This window comes from Macrosteles quadrilineatus, unplaced genomic scaffold, assembly GCF_028750875.1.
Source record: "Macrosteles quadrilineatus isolate MER2022 unplaced genomic scaffold, UCM_ALF_1.0 Scaffold_8__2_contigs__length_117827958, whole genome shotgun sequence".
Taxonomy (NCBI): domain Eukaryota; kingdom Metazoa; phylum Arthropoda; class Insecta; order Hemiptera; family Cicadellidae; genus Macrosteles; species Macrosteles quadrilineatus.
Window position 1 is genome coordinate 28,959,438 of NW_026542601.1, and position 18,503 is coordinate 28,977,940.

Sequence of the window (18,503 nt, forward strand, 5' to 3'; positions counted from 1 at the left end):
TAATTATTTAGGATAGTACTGCGGATAGTCGTAGTACTCACTAGTGCGGACGTTAATCCACACCAGGTAGCATCGCATCCACAGTGCATCCCCTATAATTATCCACAATTCGTGACCTCCTAGTAGCTGGATTACAGGACGACGCCACCCGTCCCAGTCGAATATTGATATATTGTTTGTTTGTTTACTCTATTACTGAATTATTAATTATAATTATGAATCACGTTATGCTCTTTCCAATGACACCAAAAACATGTCAATCGGTTCAGTAATTTCAAAAGTAATTGTCACAAAAAACCTGCTTGCGTATTTAATAAGTATAGATTTAAAAAAATTAGGTACATCAATCTCCTTAAAACCAAATCACAAATCCTTCAATCACTCAAAAGTCACAATATATAAAGCACACAAACATATTTCCTCCCTTCCCATAGCATTTTAAGATTGCAGATACCTCAATCTAATCCTCATAGACAGTTCCCACACTCCGGACTACTCGCCTTGACTACTTCCTTCACCACTTCATACGTCACGGACATGTTTCCCTCCATTCCCATAGCATTTAAGGATTGCCCATACCCTTATCTAATCGTCATAAACAGTTCCCACACTCCGGACTGCTCGCCTTTTGACTACTTCATTCATCACTTCCTAAGTCACAGACCTGTTTCCCTCTATTCCCATAGCATTTATGATTGCCTTTACTACTTCCTTCACCACTTCCTACGTCGCGGATCTGTTTCCTTCCCTTCCTATAGCATTTTAAGAATTGCAGATACCTTAAGCTAATCATCATAAACAGTTCCCACACTCCGGACAGCTCGCCTTGACTACTTCCTTCACCACTTCCTACGTCACGGACCTGTTTCCCTCCCTTCCCATAGCATTTTAGGATTGCAAATACCTCAATCTAATCGTCATAAACAGTTCCCACACTCCCGACTGCTCGCCTTGACTACTACCTTCACCACTTCCTACGTCGCGGACCTGTTTCCCTCCCTTCCCATATCATTAACTACTTCCTCACCACTTCCTACGTCGCGGGCCTTTTTCCTTCCCTTCCTATAGCATTTTAAGAATTGCAGATACTTTGATCTAATCGTCATAAACAGATCCCAGACTTCGCACTGCTACCCTTGACTACAATGTATCGAGTAATCTTCAGTATAATCTTTGCTAGATATTAACATGTGATGTTTTACCTTTTGTACTGTATTTGTAATTTGTTGTATACTGTGGGTAGTTGGCTTATTATGAACACATGCTACAATTTCAAGTATGTTGTTTACTTTTTACTTGTTATTTAATTCAGCCAACATGGTTACCTAGCAACCCATAAGACTAATGTAAAAAAAAAATTGATTTTCAGTTGCATTTTTCTACGTAATTAAATTTTTGTTGGCAGTTCTAACTGCAGTAAACTCGTTTTTATGCCAGAAATAAACTATTTACAACATTTGAAGAAAATCGTCGGAGCCGTTTTCGAGATCTTGGTGCAAGCATACATACATACATACATACAAGCAAACCTTGCTCGTATTAGAGTATAGGATAATAAAAAGTGTTCCAATAGTTACATGAATAACGAAACCCGGTTCTTATAAAAAAAAGTTGACCCATAAATTGAACTAGGTATATGTTGCTCGAAATCGAGCAATCGCAAAGAAGTACATAAAGGAGTTATTTAAAAACAAATAACTTGTTTAAGAACAAATATAATATAAGTTATAAATTCTGATGAGTTTAAAAGAGTCAACCCAAAGATTACGTAACTAATAATAATACTCACAATGTACTTACCAGTTCAACATAATCAACATTTCTTGTAAATATTTTATCATGTTTCAAAAGCTGATCTGGCTTTTAGCATGGTGGAAGGAAAAAACATAGGTGTGCTATTCCCATCATATTCTGACGTCACTTGGATTGCAAACAAAAGATCACCTGATTATAACTGTCAAATTAGTATATGTATTTGTTTTGATTTGGTTGTTATTGTTTTTATAATGTGTGTTTTTGTTTTTATAAAAAAAAAACATTAACAATCAAATCAAAACAAATACATACTAATTTGACAGTTACAATCAGGTGATCTTTTGTTTGCAATACAAGGACGGGAATAGCACGCCTATGTTTTTTCCTTCCACCATGGGCTTTTAGTGTGTTGTAGAAATGTTTCCCACTTATAGTCGCAATAGGTTCTCCATGTTGGTCTTTGTCAATGATAATGTAGTTTGCGTGGTATCACCATAGACTAAGCAACACAAGTAGACTCCTCATCCCATTGTAAATTTTGAAGCTTGTTTTTTGTGTCTAGTTCATGTACGTCCACACTGATCGCTAGTGTAGACAACATTTTGTTTCTATTATTTTAGGGTTATTTTCATGATTTGTGCTTTACTATTTGGTTATATAACTAGGAGACCAGTTATTGTTTATGATTATATTGTTTTATTAGGTTAAACGAGGTTTTAAATGACTGCAATAACAAGAAACAAATTGTAAACAAAACATAACCTCTATAGTTGGACGTACAGAACTAACAATAAAATTGGCTTCAGCTGTTCCATTAGGATGACTAATCTACTAAGGGAGTATGTTTTATCTATGGTATCACCCATTGTCGCCAGTACGTTTACAAATTTCAGTCTTTATTTTAATAGCACCAAATAACCATTAACTACCTGATTTTCTGCATAACCTCTCTGTCACAATTTTACAATTAACATATGTTCTTCTTCTCACTTTAAATTTCTGACAACAGCTGGAGTTTCATAACAATGTTTGTTTCCCATGTTAATCTTATGGAAAAATACAAAACTTTAAAGGGCCCCAGGTCCTCACTCTCTAATTATTTCCCTAAAGAGAAAGTTTCTTGCACAACTTCACGTTATGCTCTTTCCAATGACACCAAAAACATGTCAATCGGTTCAGTAATTTCAAAAGTAATTGTCACAAAAAACCTGCTTGCGTATTTAATAAGTATAGATTTAAAAAAATTAGGTACATCAATCTCCTTAAAACCAAATCACAAATCCTTCAATCACTCAAAAGTCACAATAAATCATTAATAAAAACACAAACATTAGCTGTTATAAACTCTAGAATATTGTTATGACTTTTTAATAGTGTGTCATCAAAATATATAAAAAACAACATTTCATTTCATATAATTTTATTCATTTCAGTACATCAATACAGGAATAGCGATCTATACTATATAAAGTTGGAAATGATTAATTTACCAAGTATCGAAATATAAGAAGGTTTCTACTGACTTATACAATCCCCGCCCATAGAACAGGCACCCTGCTAGTTAAATATCAAGATATCTCTTGTTACCCAAGACAAGGTAAGTTAGTGAAAGTAATCATTTTAACAAACATAATAAACAGTTTTTTTTTTTACCAGGCAGAAGTACAAACAAATATTAAAAATGTAAGAAAAAATCTTCATAAAAACAATAAAATTATCTTAATTTAATAATCTAAATGAGAAAAAAATGTAAATACTGATGTTCAAAATAAATGTTAAACTAATCAACATAATGGATCCAAACTGATTTGTCTCCACTTCTTCAGCCTCCTCTCCCCCAACCTCCATGCCTCCATCGCCATCCACCCTGTCATCAGGCCTGGATAGTGGATATAACAGAACAAAAATTAATAATTAAAACAGTATTCTGAACAAAGAGTCTTTTTATGCATACTTCTATCATTATTTAATGTAGGCTACTCAGTGGCGTACTGAGGGGGGGGGGGGGAGGGCGGTTTGCACCAGGCCCCACACCAACATAGGCCTCCAAATCAGGGCCGTATTCCCCTAACAGTGGACACTGCGATTGCCAAGGGCTTCGGCCTGGGAAGGGGACTCACTTGGGGCCTCAAAAGAATGCTTTTTCTCTTGGAAAATAAATTTTCCCACAATCTGTTAGAATTAGGGGGTACAATAATCCAAGTTTGTCTTGTATTCTCATGATAGCCGAAAGCGTTTGCAAAGATTGCGTGATCGAAATTTACGACTACCAGCGATCGCGGGTGACGATAATCAGGCCTCGCAACCGCGAAAGATGTTCACGATTGCACCGAGGATGCCCACAATTTTAACCATTGGCGACCTTGGGAGATGAAGATGATGACCCTGCAATCACGATTTGGTCATTACCGAGGACAATATCGTTTAATTTTGCCACAATTGCAGTAACCGTTTGGATCAATACATAAGTGCCGACCCATATAACCCATTTTGTATAGGACAAAATATAACGTACAGAGTGTGGCAAAATTATCTGACAGTTTTCTTTGCTGCCCTGTCGGGCGAGTGACTGGCGGAAGGTGGTGGGGATAGGGGCGCTTCAAGGCCTACGAGCGGACATTTTTAGTTGCCATGGAGCTGGTCATCACTGAAACAGAAGAGTATTTTGAAGGCTTTTCAAGTTTGTATGGTACTATTTATTTGGACATAATTTGAACGAGGTTGGAGAAACTTTAAGATAAGTGTATAGAGCTGAATAAAAGGAGATTATAGCAAAATAAATCAAATTTATCACAACAAATTGTGTTATTCTATATTCTTCTAAGGTCTTATTGAACCACGCTTGTACTAAATACCTTATTGATGTATGAGAATTTTTTGTTTCAACTGCTTCTGTTGACAGGGGCTTTTCCATTTGTCTTAAAATTATTGTTGTTTCAGTACTTACCAAATGTAAAAACTATGACATATTCAGAAAAATTATAGTTATGGTGTCAAAAAATATAGCCTACATTTCCTAAAAAACAAAAGCAAATTTTTGGGCACCTCTCGAGTTAAAATGCTGGTTAAATACTAGTAATTCAGGAGGGTTATGCGACATAGGCTTGGGGGCAATGGACACGGCCCTGGTTTTATAAGTATTAAATTTAAGTAAATGGCAAAACTTACCATTAGTTAGTTCTCTTCAATCTTAGTCTTTACTTCGCCCCATCCTCGATCTCCTCTTCCTCTGGCACCTCTCCCCTGTATTCTCCAATGTCGGAGGATATTAATTACAACGCCCCCATTTTACTGGTAGGCTTCATTCAGTTCTGTACAGAAATATTGCAAAAAATAGTGTTATACAAATAATTTTAGTCCAACAAATAATACAAGTGTGTACACTCCTTTCTATATTTGCGATATTCAAATAGGTACAGCTAATAGGAAAATGTTTGAGTAAATCTGGGTCAAGTTAGTACAAATATTAGAATTTGTAACAATAATTTGGTTTAGACAAAATAAATTGGTTTAACTTGTTCGCTACCACAATTATATGGAATTTACGTTCGCATAGACCACCGACGCATATTTGCGTCAGCTGATCACATTGAAATAGACTAACGACGCACACTTGCGTCGGTGTTCAATGTTATTAATCAGCGTATTTCTTAGCAACGGTCTATTTTAAAGCCCTGATTTTATCGTATCGGTCTAGAGGGATATCTGCCGCAAATGTGCGTCGCTTGGTCTGTGGATATGACGATTGGTTACGTCACACAACAGTTGGCAACATTGTTGTTTACATTGTGCATTCCGCGACATCTCAGAACAGATGTAAACGTTAACCTTTGCAGTTTTGGCGAGTGGTGGAGTTTCTTTATTTGTTTGTGTAAAAGCTTGAAACAACCAAATTTACAACGACGCTTAAACGTGTGTCGCCTGGTCTATTGAAACGAAAATGTAGGTAATCTTTTTATCTAGATTTCATTAAATAAACTGACCGACGCATATATGCAGCGTTTTGAAAGTTGCTCCAAACGATAAATAAAAACAATATTTATTGCTTACTTATTCACTTAAGGTTAATATGAAGTCAATTCGTCCATTTAAACGATATTTCTCTTTTGGTCTGTTGGCAATGTTATTCCTATATCACTTGGTCTGTAAGCAACGTCATGATCATTCCTTTTGGTCTGTAGGAGTGACCGGACCAACGCATATGTGCGTCGCTCGGTAGCGAACGTGTTAAACATTAATTATTTGTTATTTCCCAATTTGCAAAAATGCAAGCTCTAGCCTAATTAAGACATTTCCAAACAACATGTTTCGAGATGTATCCAAATACATTTTAAGTAGGGGCCTAGTTTTAATTTTTTATAAAAAAAACTATAAATTTGCATAAAGATTATAATTAATTATCCTTATGTTCCACCAAAAACTACTAATAATAGTTTATTTGTGTAGGTAACTAGTGGGCGAAGTGGCACTTTGCTACACATAAGAGAAATGTTTACGCACGAGCCGTAGGCGAGTGTGGAAAGTTTCTCGAGTGCAGCAAAGGCAGTTTGCACTTGTGTTACACATTATATTTTCCCTAAAGTTACCATAAAACATATAAATAATTAGTTGTTCAAACTCTGTTCAACACTAAATGAAATGATTCAGTTTGGATCAGTTTCTATGGTTGTCGATAATATGGAACCCACCCAAATATGGACAGTAAGTTTAGGCCTAGGACATAAAAATGTTCTTTCCATTTATGATAACCCAACCTAACATAACCGCCGCAAAGCGCTGTATAGCCTATCTGTAGCCTCCGGATAATACTTACCAAAGTACCGATTTGAACATTGAATAACTTAGTTAACAAACATAGCCTAGAATCTATCACAAAGGGGAAAGAATGTTCACCTCACTTAAGTTATGGTTAGACCAAGTAACATTATCACGGCAGTATGGTAATTGCCTCCAGGGTCCACAACTCTGGTCTCTCTTTCTCTCTCATCTGCAGTGATGTCGATGGCAATGTCGTCCAGAAAGGTTAGTCCTCTTAACTTATTGGTTCAAGACAATATTTAAAATAGAGACCAATTTGGGTTCAGGTCAAATTACAGCCTTTGCTCCAGGATCATCTATAAAATTAACATTGATGTCATCAGCAATGAATTATATAATCCAAGTCTAGTCTTACACCAAATACAAACAGCTCTAGAATATTTGACAGCACATAATTTTACGTCCTACACTCATTCCAATGAATATATTTCTTTAATACTTTCTTACTTATTACTTGGCGACCATACAAAGTATAGTCTGATTTTTACCGGAGTGCGGCTGGAGCTCAGCCCTACCTGTGAGGGACCCGACTCACGCACGCACACTCACCACCGTCCTAATTGCCTGAAAGCCCCGATCCCCTATTCACTAAGTAGAAATATAAGATCTGTTGTATGATACCTCAAAATTGCAATTCATTTGATTTTAGATATACAGTAAAATGGTTAGTGTTAATAAATTTGTTGTTTAATTCAATGAAAAATGAGTCCAAACACGAAATGATTATGACAAGTAGCTAGCTAATAAAAACGTGTTAAAATATTCGTAGCTTTTACACTTTGTAAGCAAAATATATATTGTTTGGTACCTAGGTATCATTTTACTAAGCATTTTGAGCTGAAGTCAAAATCGTTACCACATTTTATAACAAACGTAAAATTAAAAAAAATTATAGTTCAATTTCCGTGAGCCAGCGATGACTCGTGCGGCAGGACAATGGTCCGTCCCACGTCCGTCCTAATCCCTTGCGTCTGTGTGTGTGAGGCCTGCGTGTGTGAGAGTATGGTCGACCCTTCAGCCAGCCGCTTTCCGTCAACAATCACACTATAGGTACCGTATTTTAAGCCAAGTATGAATGGAAATGAGTGTAGGATCAGGATGAGTGGCGCGATCTTGTAGTCTTGTTAGTGACTAAGGCCGACATTCCTTAGACACAGCTGTTAATTAATAGCCCATACAGCTAATGGCAACTAAGGGACCTACGGTTTATAGTGGAATCCGAACCACATTATTGTCTTGGTATATACGAATTGGTCTAATTATCAGGATAGTACTGCGGATAGTCGTAGTAAGTACTCACTCGTGCGGACGTTAATCCACACCAGGGAGTATCGCATCCACAGTGCATGCCTATAAATATCCACAATTCGTGACCTCCTAGTAGTTGGATTGGTAAATGGGGTACAGGACGACGCCACCCGTCCCAGTCATATTGATTATTTCATTCAATAAACTTAGGCCTATATCAATTTTGGGTAATGTTAGGGTAAAACTTAACCTAACTAACGGAATGAAATATTCAAAATATTAAATAGTCTTGTATTAATATCTTTCATTTGAATGAATGTAGGACATAAACTAAAGTGCAGCCAAATATTTTTACATAAACAAATTTTTAAAGTTGACACTGGGTCAGTGGGAAAAAGAGACAATCCTAATAGCCTAGGGATAGTGCCTATTCAAACATTTGCTACAATATTGCTTGATGACTTGATGATCCAGAATTAGCCTACGAATAAGCTGTATCTTAGGTTCTTGTTGGTGACTTACCTAAGTTAGTGTCTGGTAGGACTACTTAATGTTATTAAGTTATCACGTTGATTACGTTTTTTACCAAATAAAAATTAACTTATTTCACATTATTCCTTAAAAACTATTGTTTGTAACACTCGAGTCATCTATTTTCTTGTAAACAAGGAAAGAAATAAAAAAGATAAATATTTACAATATAAAAGTTGTTAGTCAATAAATGGCCAGCTTGAAGATGTCCGTCGGAATTCGGAATCAAATATTGCGACTCGTGAGTTGAGGAACTGAACGATGAATTAGAACAGCTCCTTTTCAAGAGTAGCTCCGAAGAACGGGTGCTTGTCGATATACTGGGACTATTTCAGTGTCGACAAAATGAAACTATTTCATTGTCGACAATATGGGATGTCGACAATTTGTGGTGTCGATAATTTGCGACGTCGGTTATTTGGGATGTCGGTTAAGTGGGAATATTCCAGTGTCGACAAACTGGGAATAATTCAGTTTCGATCAATTTCTACGGTTGTCGATATTATGGAACCCACCCGTCCCAACACCAACAAGCGGCTGGTAGCCCTAAGAGTACTAGCTAGGCCACTAGGGCCGTCAATGCTCTGTCCGTGGTGGCACAGAATCGAGAACTGCACACACACACTAACACAGACGCGTGCGACGTTTACTTACGCTGACATTCAATCGTTCGTTTACCCTATCAGCTGATGTGAGTTTGAGAGGAAGTTTGAAAAATTAAGTGGAACAGTCCTGTTCCAAGGCTTATGCAATCCGGCAACAACGACTCTGCGTCAGTGGGACCTCTTCAATGAGAGCCTAGCAGCATAGATAAAACATACTCCTCAAGGTATACTCCTTGAGGAGTATGTTTTATCTATGGTTTTATCTATGCTACAAGATAGTGTCACTCATCATACACTCGTACTTCTATAATTTTTTGGTTAAAATACGCACATAATGGCGTCCCCATCTTAAATAATTGATATAATTGATTTTTGCATCCACTCCACATTGTTAAATAAAAAGACAGTTGCTAAAACATTTCTATCTATAAGAGTTGACCCACGGTCACCTTTAACTCCGGTAGCTAAAGGTGGCCGTGGTTGACCTCAAAGGTATAAAACATGATCATGTATAACACTGATCAGCTGTCAGCTGATATAATAGTGTTGCTGTGATACTCACTTTAGACAAACCCATTTTTTACTAGTTTTCTGCTATTAAAATCAGATTTCTTATATCCTTGAAAATAGGTTAGGGTATTTTGTAACTTTGTGAAGATAAAATTGTCATACAAGTGCAACACAATTATACAATTTTGCCAATTTTCTTAAAAATAATGGTTTCCGAAGATGGACATTCTTCAGGGGAACACCACGAAAACCTTTTTATTAGATTTCTTGGCAAAGTGGTCAATGCCATTGAAGAGCCTGTCGTTTGGTTTAGAGGTAAGCTAAAGTAACACAAAATAGGATATACATTTCAACGTTCATGATGCTTTACCATTAAATTTGATTACTTTTGTACTCAAAAGGAGCTTTTGTCCAATTCTGTTATGAAACTCATTCCTCAAAGGTCATACAATAGGCCTACAGTGTGACCTGGCCTAGGTTATAAACTAGGCCTAACTTAAATCTTAGTCCTTCCTTAAGTAGGCTTTCAGATTGTAGTTCCACAGAGAACCTGCAATATATTATCGGATGAATAACGTTATATATCGATAATTATCCGATTCAATCCCCAAACTTAAGTTACCTGCCTATCTTTCCTACTATGTTTTTTTCACCATCGATCGAGCACCCAAAGCACCCTACTTTCATCAGGAACATTCGAGGATGTGACATTGAAAAGGTTAAAATTGACCTCCAGGACGGAGCCATTCAGCTCGACTAGGCTATGATTGCAGCGATGTCAATCTTCAATTTTCCACTTTTTGCAGTCAACTCAGCGAACTCATCAAGTCTCACTCTCCTTGAAAGTCTGTCAGTCCCTCCGTCTTTCCAAAATGGTTCTCCAAAGAGCTTAGGGAACTTGTTATTCTGAAGAAGACGCTTCACAAGAAATTTAAGATAGGCTATCTCTCAACATGATTGACTACCACAACTTTAGCGTCATTCGGGACCGATGCAGGGCTGTATCCAGGGATTGTCGTTTGAGCTACGTCAACCATGTTAATACTACCATTTCCACTAATGTCAAGATCTTCTGGAGTTTTGTGAAGAATCTCAATCGCACATCTTCCATGCCCTGCTCCCTTAAACATGGTCCAACTGAGGTTTCCCACCCACATGAGATGTGTGAGCTGTTTGCCGAATATTTCTCGTCCGTCTACTCTCATGCGTCCCTTGATGAGCTGCCAGTACCTTCATTTGATACTCCATTCACCATCTCAGAATGTGCTATCTCCCTAGAAGATATCAATAAGAAGCTTCTTCACTTGGACCCCACCAAGGGTAGTGGACCTGACAACATCACGCCAGGAGTACTCAAATTCTGCCACTCTGAGCTGGTACATCAGCTCCATTTCCTATTTAACCTCAGTTTGTCTACAGGCACTTTTCTTTCCACACTGAAATATGGTTATGTGGTTCCAATCTTCAAAGCCGGTGATCGTTGCGATGTTACAAATTACAGGCCCATAGTAATTCAGTCCGTCCTCAGTAAAGTTTTTGAAGGGCTTATTTTAGACATCGTACAGCCTTTATTTAAACATATCATAATTGATGAGCAGCATGGCTTTACCTCCGGTCGCTCCACTGTGACGAATCTTTTATCTCTCCAGTGTCTGGTGTTGGAAGCCTTTGGTCAAAGAAATCAAGTTGACGCCATTTACATTGACTTTAGTAAAGCTTTTGACAAGATAAATCACAGTCATCTGCTTGCAAAGCTCCAGGGTTATGGGTTCACTGGAAGGATTCTACAATGGTTTAAGAGCTACCTTACCAATCGACGGCTTGCTGTACGCCTTGGTTCTGAAGTCTCTTCTTTCTTCGCTGCAAGTTCTGGTGTTCCTCAGGGGTCTCATCTTGGACCGTTCTTGTTTTCCATCTTTATTAATGACATTAAGAAGGTCATCAAAGTCCTATTTCTTCTATTTGCGGATGACATTAAGCTACTCGTTGAAGTTGCATCACATCATGACTGCCAGTCCTTGCAGGACGCCCTCGATGACATTTGGCTGGTGCCTCTCCAATGACATGGCTGTGAATCCCACAAAAACCAAATTGATCACGTTCAGCAGGAAATTAAATACAGTGTTAGCTGTCTACTCTCTTGATGGCAACCGGGTTGAGAGATGCAATACCATCAAGGATCTTGGTGTTCTAATTGACTCCTCATTCGAGTTTGGTCCCCACATAAACCAAATCTGCACTAGGGCCTCTCGTATGCTCGGTTTGGTATTCCGCTCTGCTAGACATGGTTTGAGCAACCATGCCTGTATTATCCTATACAAGTCTCTCATCCTGCAGCTACTCGAGTATGCTTCCTTGGTTTGGTCACCATACCATCTTGGCCATATTTACCATCTTCAGTCGGTACAAAGACGCTTCATCAGGTTCCTGGAATGTCGTGCTGGACTTGACTTTCGTGACGTCCGGGTAGACGAGCTCTCTAATATCTATGACATTCCGAGTCTTGAAAACAGAAGGCGGGTGGCTGATGTGACCTTTCTCTACAAACTGATAAATAACCAAGTCAACTGCCCCTTCTTGCTGGAAAGGATAAACTTCCATGTTCCTTCGAGAATCACGAGACATCAGCGTGTATTTGAACTTGACCATACTGGGACCAACTACGCCAGATCTAGTCCCATTCCCCGGATTATGCGCCTCGGGAATGTGATAAGCAGCTCTGTTGACCTTTTAACTGCCTCCTTGGGAGTGGTTCGGCAATCTGCGGCTGACAGCATCCTTGAGGGTACCCCGTAAAAGCATTGTTGTTGTTGTTCCTTTGTTGTTGATTTTTCTCTTGTTAATTTTGTGATGTATTTTGTTTGTATTCTTGTTATTGATATATTCATTGTTATATTTTGTTATTGTTATATTTTTTGTACATTGTTATATTTTTTATACATTGTTATTTTTTTTCTTAAATATTGTTTTCTACTCCTCTGTTAATTATTAAATCTTTATAATATTTGTAACTACTTAATGTAAAATGGTGTTTGCCGTTGGTGTTTAATAAATAAATAAATAAATAAACCAGGCCTAACTTTTGTAATAAATAAAACAACATTAGGCTAGGCCACCAAAAACAAATAATATTTAGGGCCTAATAAAAAAAAATAGATACTAAAACCACAAACTATGATAAAAAGAACTAGGTAATTATATCGAACACGGACGTCTTGCTAAAATTATATTTTTTTCACTTTTCTAATGCTAGGCCTAAATAACGTCCCAAATTAAAAAATGATTGTCTTTTTCCCCGGACAAGCACAACATTTTTGCGGAAATGGGGCATGAGGGTACTCAAATAAACCAGTATAGTGAGCTGAACAAGAACATGCAAGAATTTTTAAAATTTTATGAAAATTAACGGAGATACGGCCAAAAAAATTGTTTGTGGTAACCATGTAAACCACCTAGGCTATATTATTGTTCTTTGTCTTATTCTGAACAAAATGATATATAACAATCCATAGTTATGTTGCTATTTCTGATTTTTATGATGGTTTAAAAATGATATTACATAATCAATAATAGGCCTATCCCTATGCCAGAACAGCGTTACACTAGTGCCAGCTCTAGGGTTAATATCTATTGGATCTTAAAAATTCTTGCATATTCTCGTTCAGCTCACTATACTGGTTAATTTGAGTACCCTCATGACCCATTTCCGCAATAATGTTGATTTTCCGCATTCTCGGGGAAAATGACAATCATTTTTGAATTCAGGACGTTATTTAGCATAATAACAGTGAAAAAATATAATTTTAGTGAGACTTCCGTTATTGATATCTAGGTAGTTACCAAAACTAAAGCAGCTTATGATTTTTCTTTTTACGGGATCAAACATGTTTTTTTTTTTTAGAAAATCAACTCAGTTTTCCATAAACTGCATAAGTTAATATTACAAAATTAATTGTTTCCTCAATTTTTAATCGTAAGTAACTTACTAGGATATATAATTGACTGTGGATAAAATAAACACAAAAAGCCTCTTTAATGTGTTTGTTGTACCGGTTTGTAATAATTAACAACAAAAAAACATTTGGCCAAGTTAGGCATAAATAATAGAGTTCAATTATTGTTCTATTTATCATATAGTTTTTTAGTCCTAATCGATACAATATTAATATCAAATCGGATACATATTGATATACAGTATATAGTCATTCATCCAATAATATATTACAGGTTCTCTAGGCCGAACTGTATCTGTCCAAACTATTAAATAACAAATTACATTTCTGTTGTACTGGCAAACGTTCTTTTGTTGCAACAATTTGTGACCTCTCCTATGGGGAATGTAGCTCTCTTCAGCTGTGTTTTACTTAGTACGTGGGATGTTTTTCAGGGACGGTAGTGGAACCTAATCGAAAACAGTACCCCTGGTACCATCAGAAGTTCCGCAGGGTTCCCACCGTTGACCAATGTTATGATGATGATCGAGTTTGCAAATTTGAGGCTCAAGAACAGTTTAACCGTGACCAGTGAGTGCAATTTTTAATCTATCTTCACAGCTTTTGTTTTGATTATTGAACCAGATTTTTTTGTTAAAGGCTAGAGATAAACCCCCAAATGTCCAAATGATGTTGCCCAATGAAGAAAAAGTTCCAAGAACCTTTTTTTAGCAGCTAAGTTTAGTTACAACCAGCCATTTTTTATTTTCATTTCATACTAATAAATAAGTTATCGTACTTAACTCTCAAAGAAAAGAAAAAAAAAACAGAAGGGTAATTGTGTAGGAACACACTAAAAAAGTCTGGTCTTTATAGTCAGTACTGAAACAAAGCTACTCAAGACATTTACCACTCTATTCTACAGCCATCACTTAGGCCCCACACTGTATGACTTAAATACACCCATTAGCAACCCCCATATTTTTTAGTGATTTAATGTTATAACATTTTATGAGCCTATTTGATAACTGTTTTCAGTCCCTCCCAGTAAGTTAGCCTAAGATATTAAAAACTAAAAATGTCCAAAAACCTTAATTTAAACTATAACTATGTAAACAACTATTAGGCATGGCTGGAAATCGTGTAGGCCTACTTAAATTATATTTTGTTAAAAATAATAGGCCTAGTTCTTTATAAATATATTTTTAAGACATCCCATCATCTGAAAAACAATAACCTAATGGTTATTTATCTGAAATTATTGTGATGGTTCTAAAAAACACACTCTTTGTGTGATTGAAATATCATTCAACTTTTTACCATATAGTATTAAAAACTCTTGTACTCTCAAATAAATTGTTTGTTGTCATATAATACCTGCAAGCATTTAGACTTAATGCCTAATTTGTTATTTTGTAACAACAGTAAAGTGGATTCTGCCATCTTGAGCATACTGAGATACCGCTATGAGAACTGCATGATGTACGAGAAGCCCAACGAAGACAAATGCCTTCCGCTGATGGAATCATACGAAGAGGCAGCAGCTAACTGGTTCGCCAAATGTAAATAATTTTATTTTTTTTTTGGATTACAAAAGTTTTCCATTAGCTAGTTTATTTTCTATATTAATATTAGGATGGAAGAAATGTTGCACAATGCTTTGTCTTTCAGGGATAAGTTTCAACAAAAAATTCCCTGATACACTTAAAAAATCTTTGATTAGAACACAGGAATGGATGTATGCTCAATACAGTCAAATACTCCCGCTGCAGCAAACCTTCAGACTAAGCGAATTTCCTCTTACCTGCCTGAATTTCTACTAAAATATTCCCTAAAATTGTCAGATTTATTTCCTATCTAAATAACAACCATGGTTAACCGAAATAAAGGGGAGAGAGCCGTTTCGGATAACCAATTTTTTGGTTAACTCGTCATATGCTAAAAATAGCCTATGTATTACCATGCTGAGTTGGATAATAGATTTAAAACAATGTCTATTTACAGTATTTTATTTTAGCCACAGAAATGCTGTAATGGGTTAGAAAATACTTTAAACTAAACAACTAAAGTTATTAAAGCATTGGTATTACTTATATTTTAGCCCTGTATTATTTTATAGCGTTTCGGTTAACCCAGGCTTCGGGGTTCTACTGTACTTAGGATTGCTGCTAAGTAAGAGATATTTAGGTGTGTTTTTTTATTGAAATTTTGATAGCTTAGTATGAAATAAACAAAATTGTTATATTTGATTTAAAATATCCACAAACAAGCAAACTACAACAGTTTGTTTATTCTCCGTAACTGTTGGGCATACAGCAACGCTTCAATATACAAAATTATTTCTTTTTTAAGCTCAACAAATTGGTTTAGAGAGAAATTATGAAATTTTTTTGTTTTTAGGGTCAAAAATGAGAGTCTATTTTTACCCCATAAAACCCCCCATAGACCCCGTTCCCATAGTCTCATTATGCTGATTCGCGAACTTGTTTGAATAAGCGTAGGTTTACACGTTTGTACCAAATTTCATCAAAATCAGATAATTTTTACTCGAGTTATTTCGCTAACGGACACACACATGTATGAATTTAAACTGTGTTTTTTGGCCTCTAGGGACCTCAAAACGAAAAAGTATTCACCTATTCATTATTTGGGAAATTTGCTAAAACAATAAAGCTCATTTGGTTTATAATGACACCCTTATTGCTTGATTCCTTGCATTGCAGTGAACCTATTTTGAAAAGACTGTATACTTAATACAATAAGGGTTTTCTCTGTAAAATCACTTTTGAGATGTCCTACTAAAACGATTTTCTAAATTGAGGTGTCATTTAAAAGCTCATTATCCAGCGCACCTGCGAACGGTAACAAAAAGGTAATTTCCTTTTAATGGCTTCGCCCCTCTTGCGTTTCAACTATTTCTAGAGTTCACTTTCAAAAATCCAGTGTCGCTGACCAACTTTCTTTATGATGGTTTTTATGAATATTGTAAGCTAATCTAACAGCTGATACTTCAGTTGCATGTTTAACCACAGTCAAATTTTAAACAAGAAACAAACAAAACTGTTTAAACAGATTTTAGATAGGACTTTCTTGATTGTTGCAACCTGATAGAAGTAGGTAAATCACTCTTCACTCTGAAAGGTGTAGATCTAGATATGTTCTCCCATATAAAAGACATCTATTTTCTCTATCCTAATCTTGACTTTCACTCACAGTATATAATTTTGTCTTAGATGGTGATCTCGGATTTAAGATGGACGTGGAAAAAGCTTACATGAAACAGAAACACCGTATGGTCTGGGAAAGACGCCACGGAAAAATCGGAACGGGAACAGAGGGAAATCGACCCAAAAGTGTTGAGGAGTCGCAGGGAGAATAGAAGTTTGGAAGAATCGTTATAGTATCTCAGAATGCATTGTTTACATTTGCTTTTCCCCCTCTTTAATAGCTAATTAGGTTCAGTTTGTCCTGATATTTTCCATAAATGCATTCTATCAGATTACTGGGCGAAGTAATTGTAGTCAACTGTAAATAACTCATGTGGTACATTATTAAAATTGTTTTCAATAACTTTTTTGTTTAATTTAATAAAAACTTTCCACATTCCTCATCTTATTGTTTTAAAATATATAATAGGGTTGAGATTGACATTTAGACTCAACACAAACTGAACCTGTCTTGTCTTGACCAGGACTTGTCAAGTGTTATCTTATAACCTAACAAATCCTTTTGTTTTCTTACTCAAGGAGTATCACTCATGTTTTGCTACATAAGCCTTGTCTCTGTACAAATTAGTTTGGAGGACATTGTGCTCATTATCTTCACGATAGGGGAGAACTTGATATTCAGTTGTGTTTATTTTCTAGTTATAAACATTTTTGAACGTTGAAATTTCATTCAAATATTTTAATAGCAAATGTTTATGGTAAATGCAATCAAAAGACTTGTCAAATCAACCCCAAAAAGTTAATTTTAGGTGCGGCAGCCAGGAGGACATAAGAAGACTGGAAGACATGAATGATCAAGATAAACTTTTATGATATAAGCTAAACTATGTCTCATAATCATAAATTAGTAGGCAGTTAAAATCCAAATTATTAGAAGATTAAAATTGGTCTATGATTTATTTCCATGTTAGCAAACATAGCTTTATGGGGACTTTAAGATGATTTTTTTGTAGTTCCCTATTTGGTAACAACGGCACTGACCTAAACCTCAAACCTGAGCTACATTGGCTCCCAGTGCTTATCTTCTGAATGACATCTGTTTTTAAGAATCACTATTGTGGATTACGTAAAATATTGTCCACTAATCCACTGGTCTTACTGAAAACAAATAAATAACCTGAAGTCAAAACATCCACCGTAACAAACTGTTCACCAATTGTAGAGTCCATTGTCATGCGACCTTGGTCACAAGACACATTTTAAATGTTTTCTCTTTTGTCCCAAATGTTTTCTGTCCTGCTGTCTATATTTTTCTCAGTAAGATTGTAAGATTTAATAGTGAATAGCATTACAATTTTATTTGCCATCTCTTGTTTACCGAAAAAATGTATCAACTATGCAAAGACAAAAAAGATTAAAATTTCAGTTGTTTTTTTCTCTTTTTTTCAAGGGAATGCTTGCAGAAATATAGTCTGCGAGCCGAGAGAAAACCTCTTAGCTCATTTGAACAAATATGTTTTTAGGAAAAGACAAGGAAAGAATTCATTTAATAAAACTGTTAAAGTAAAACACAACCCAAATTACAAGAATAGAGTCACTGTTTATGGATAAAACAAACTATAAAGTTGGCTTCAGCCCTGTTTCCTTTACTGCATTACCGATTGTTGAAGAATAAAGATTGTTTGCCTTGAATGAGTAGGCTTTATTTAACACAATTCAAGTAATGGAATTCATAAGTAAGAGTTAAATCTAGAGAATTAAATAATGATTACAAACATTCAACATAAACAAATAAAATAACAATGTCTAACTAATATTCTGGGAATATTTTCTATCACATTCTTCCCCGCTAATATAATTTAAAGTCTTTAAGGTGAGAAGGTAGTTTCTTCTGTCTCTGTGATTGGGTTTCATCAGTCCTTAAGTAGAGGCTCTTG

At 36.0% G+C, this 18,503-nt stretch overlaps 1 protein-coding gene and 1 long non-coding RNA gene across 2 annotated transcripts; one reads left to right on the top strand and one right to left on the bottom strand.

The window, feature by feature from the left end:
- Window positions 1-3,158: 3,158 nt before the first annotated feature.
- Window positions 3,159-8,540, bottom strand: LOC129001645 (uncharacterized). The gene is made up of 4 exons (XR_008491477.1): window positions 8,344-8,540; window positions 6,569-6,869; window positions 4,924-4,998; window positions 3,159-3,634 (listed from the first exon to the last, which is right to left on the bottom strand). It is a non-coding gene; the product is annotated as an uncharacterized LOC129001645 (long non-coding RNA).
- A 1,012-nt stretch (window positions 8,541-9,552) lies between these two features.
- LOC129000813 (NADH dehydrogenase [ubiquinone] 1 beta subcomplex subunit 10-like) lies at window positions 9,553-16,969 on the top strand. Its single transcript, XM_054427836.1, has 4 exons — window positions 9,553-9,782; window positions 13,855-13,990; window positions 14,825-14,961; window positions 16,633-16,969. Exons 1-4 carry the CDS (start codon window positions 9,674-9,676, stop codon window positions 16,776-16,778), a joined length of 528 nt encoding a protein of 175 aa, XP_054283811.1. The 5' UTR covers window positions 9,553-9,673; the 3' UTR covers window positions 16,779-16,969.
- The last annotated feature ends 1,534 nt before the right edge of the window (window positions 16,970-18,503 follow it).

Bases quoted from the DNA above. Each gene is read 5' to 3' on its own strand.
- LOC129000813 (XM_054427836.1), top strand. From the start codon at position 9,674: ATGGTTTCCGAAGATGGACATTCTTCAGGGGAACACCACGAAAACCTT. The intron at 13,991-14,824 runs GTGAGTGCAATT...TTGTAACAACAG, and splicing joins GAACAGTTTAACCGTGACCA to TAAAGTGGATTCTGCCATCT. The intron at 14,962-16,632 runs GTAAATAATTTT...ATTTTGTCTTAG, and splicing joins AGCTAACTGGTTCGCCAAAT to ATGGTGATCTCGGATTTAAG.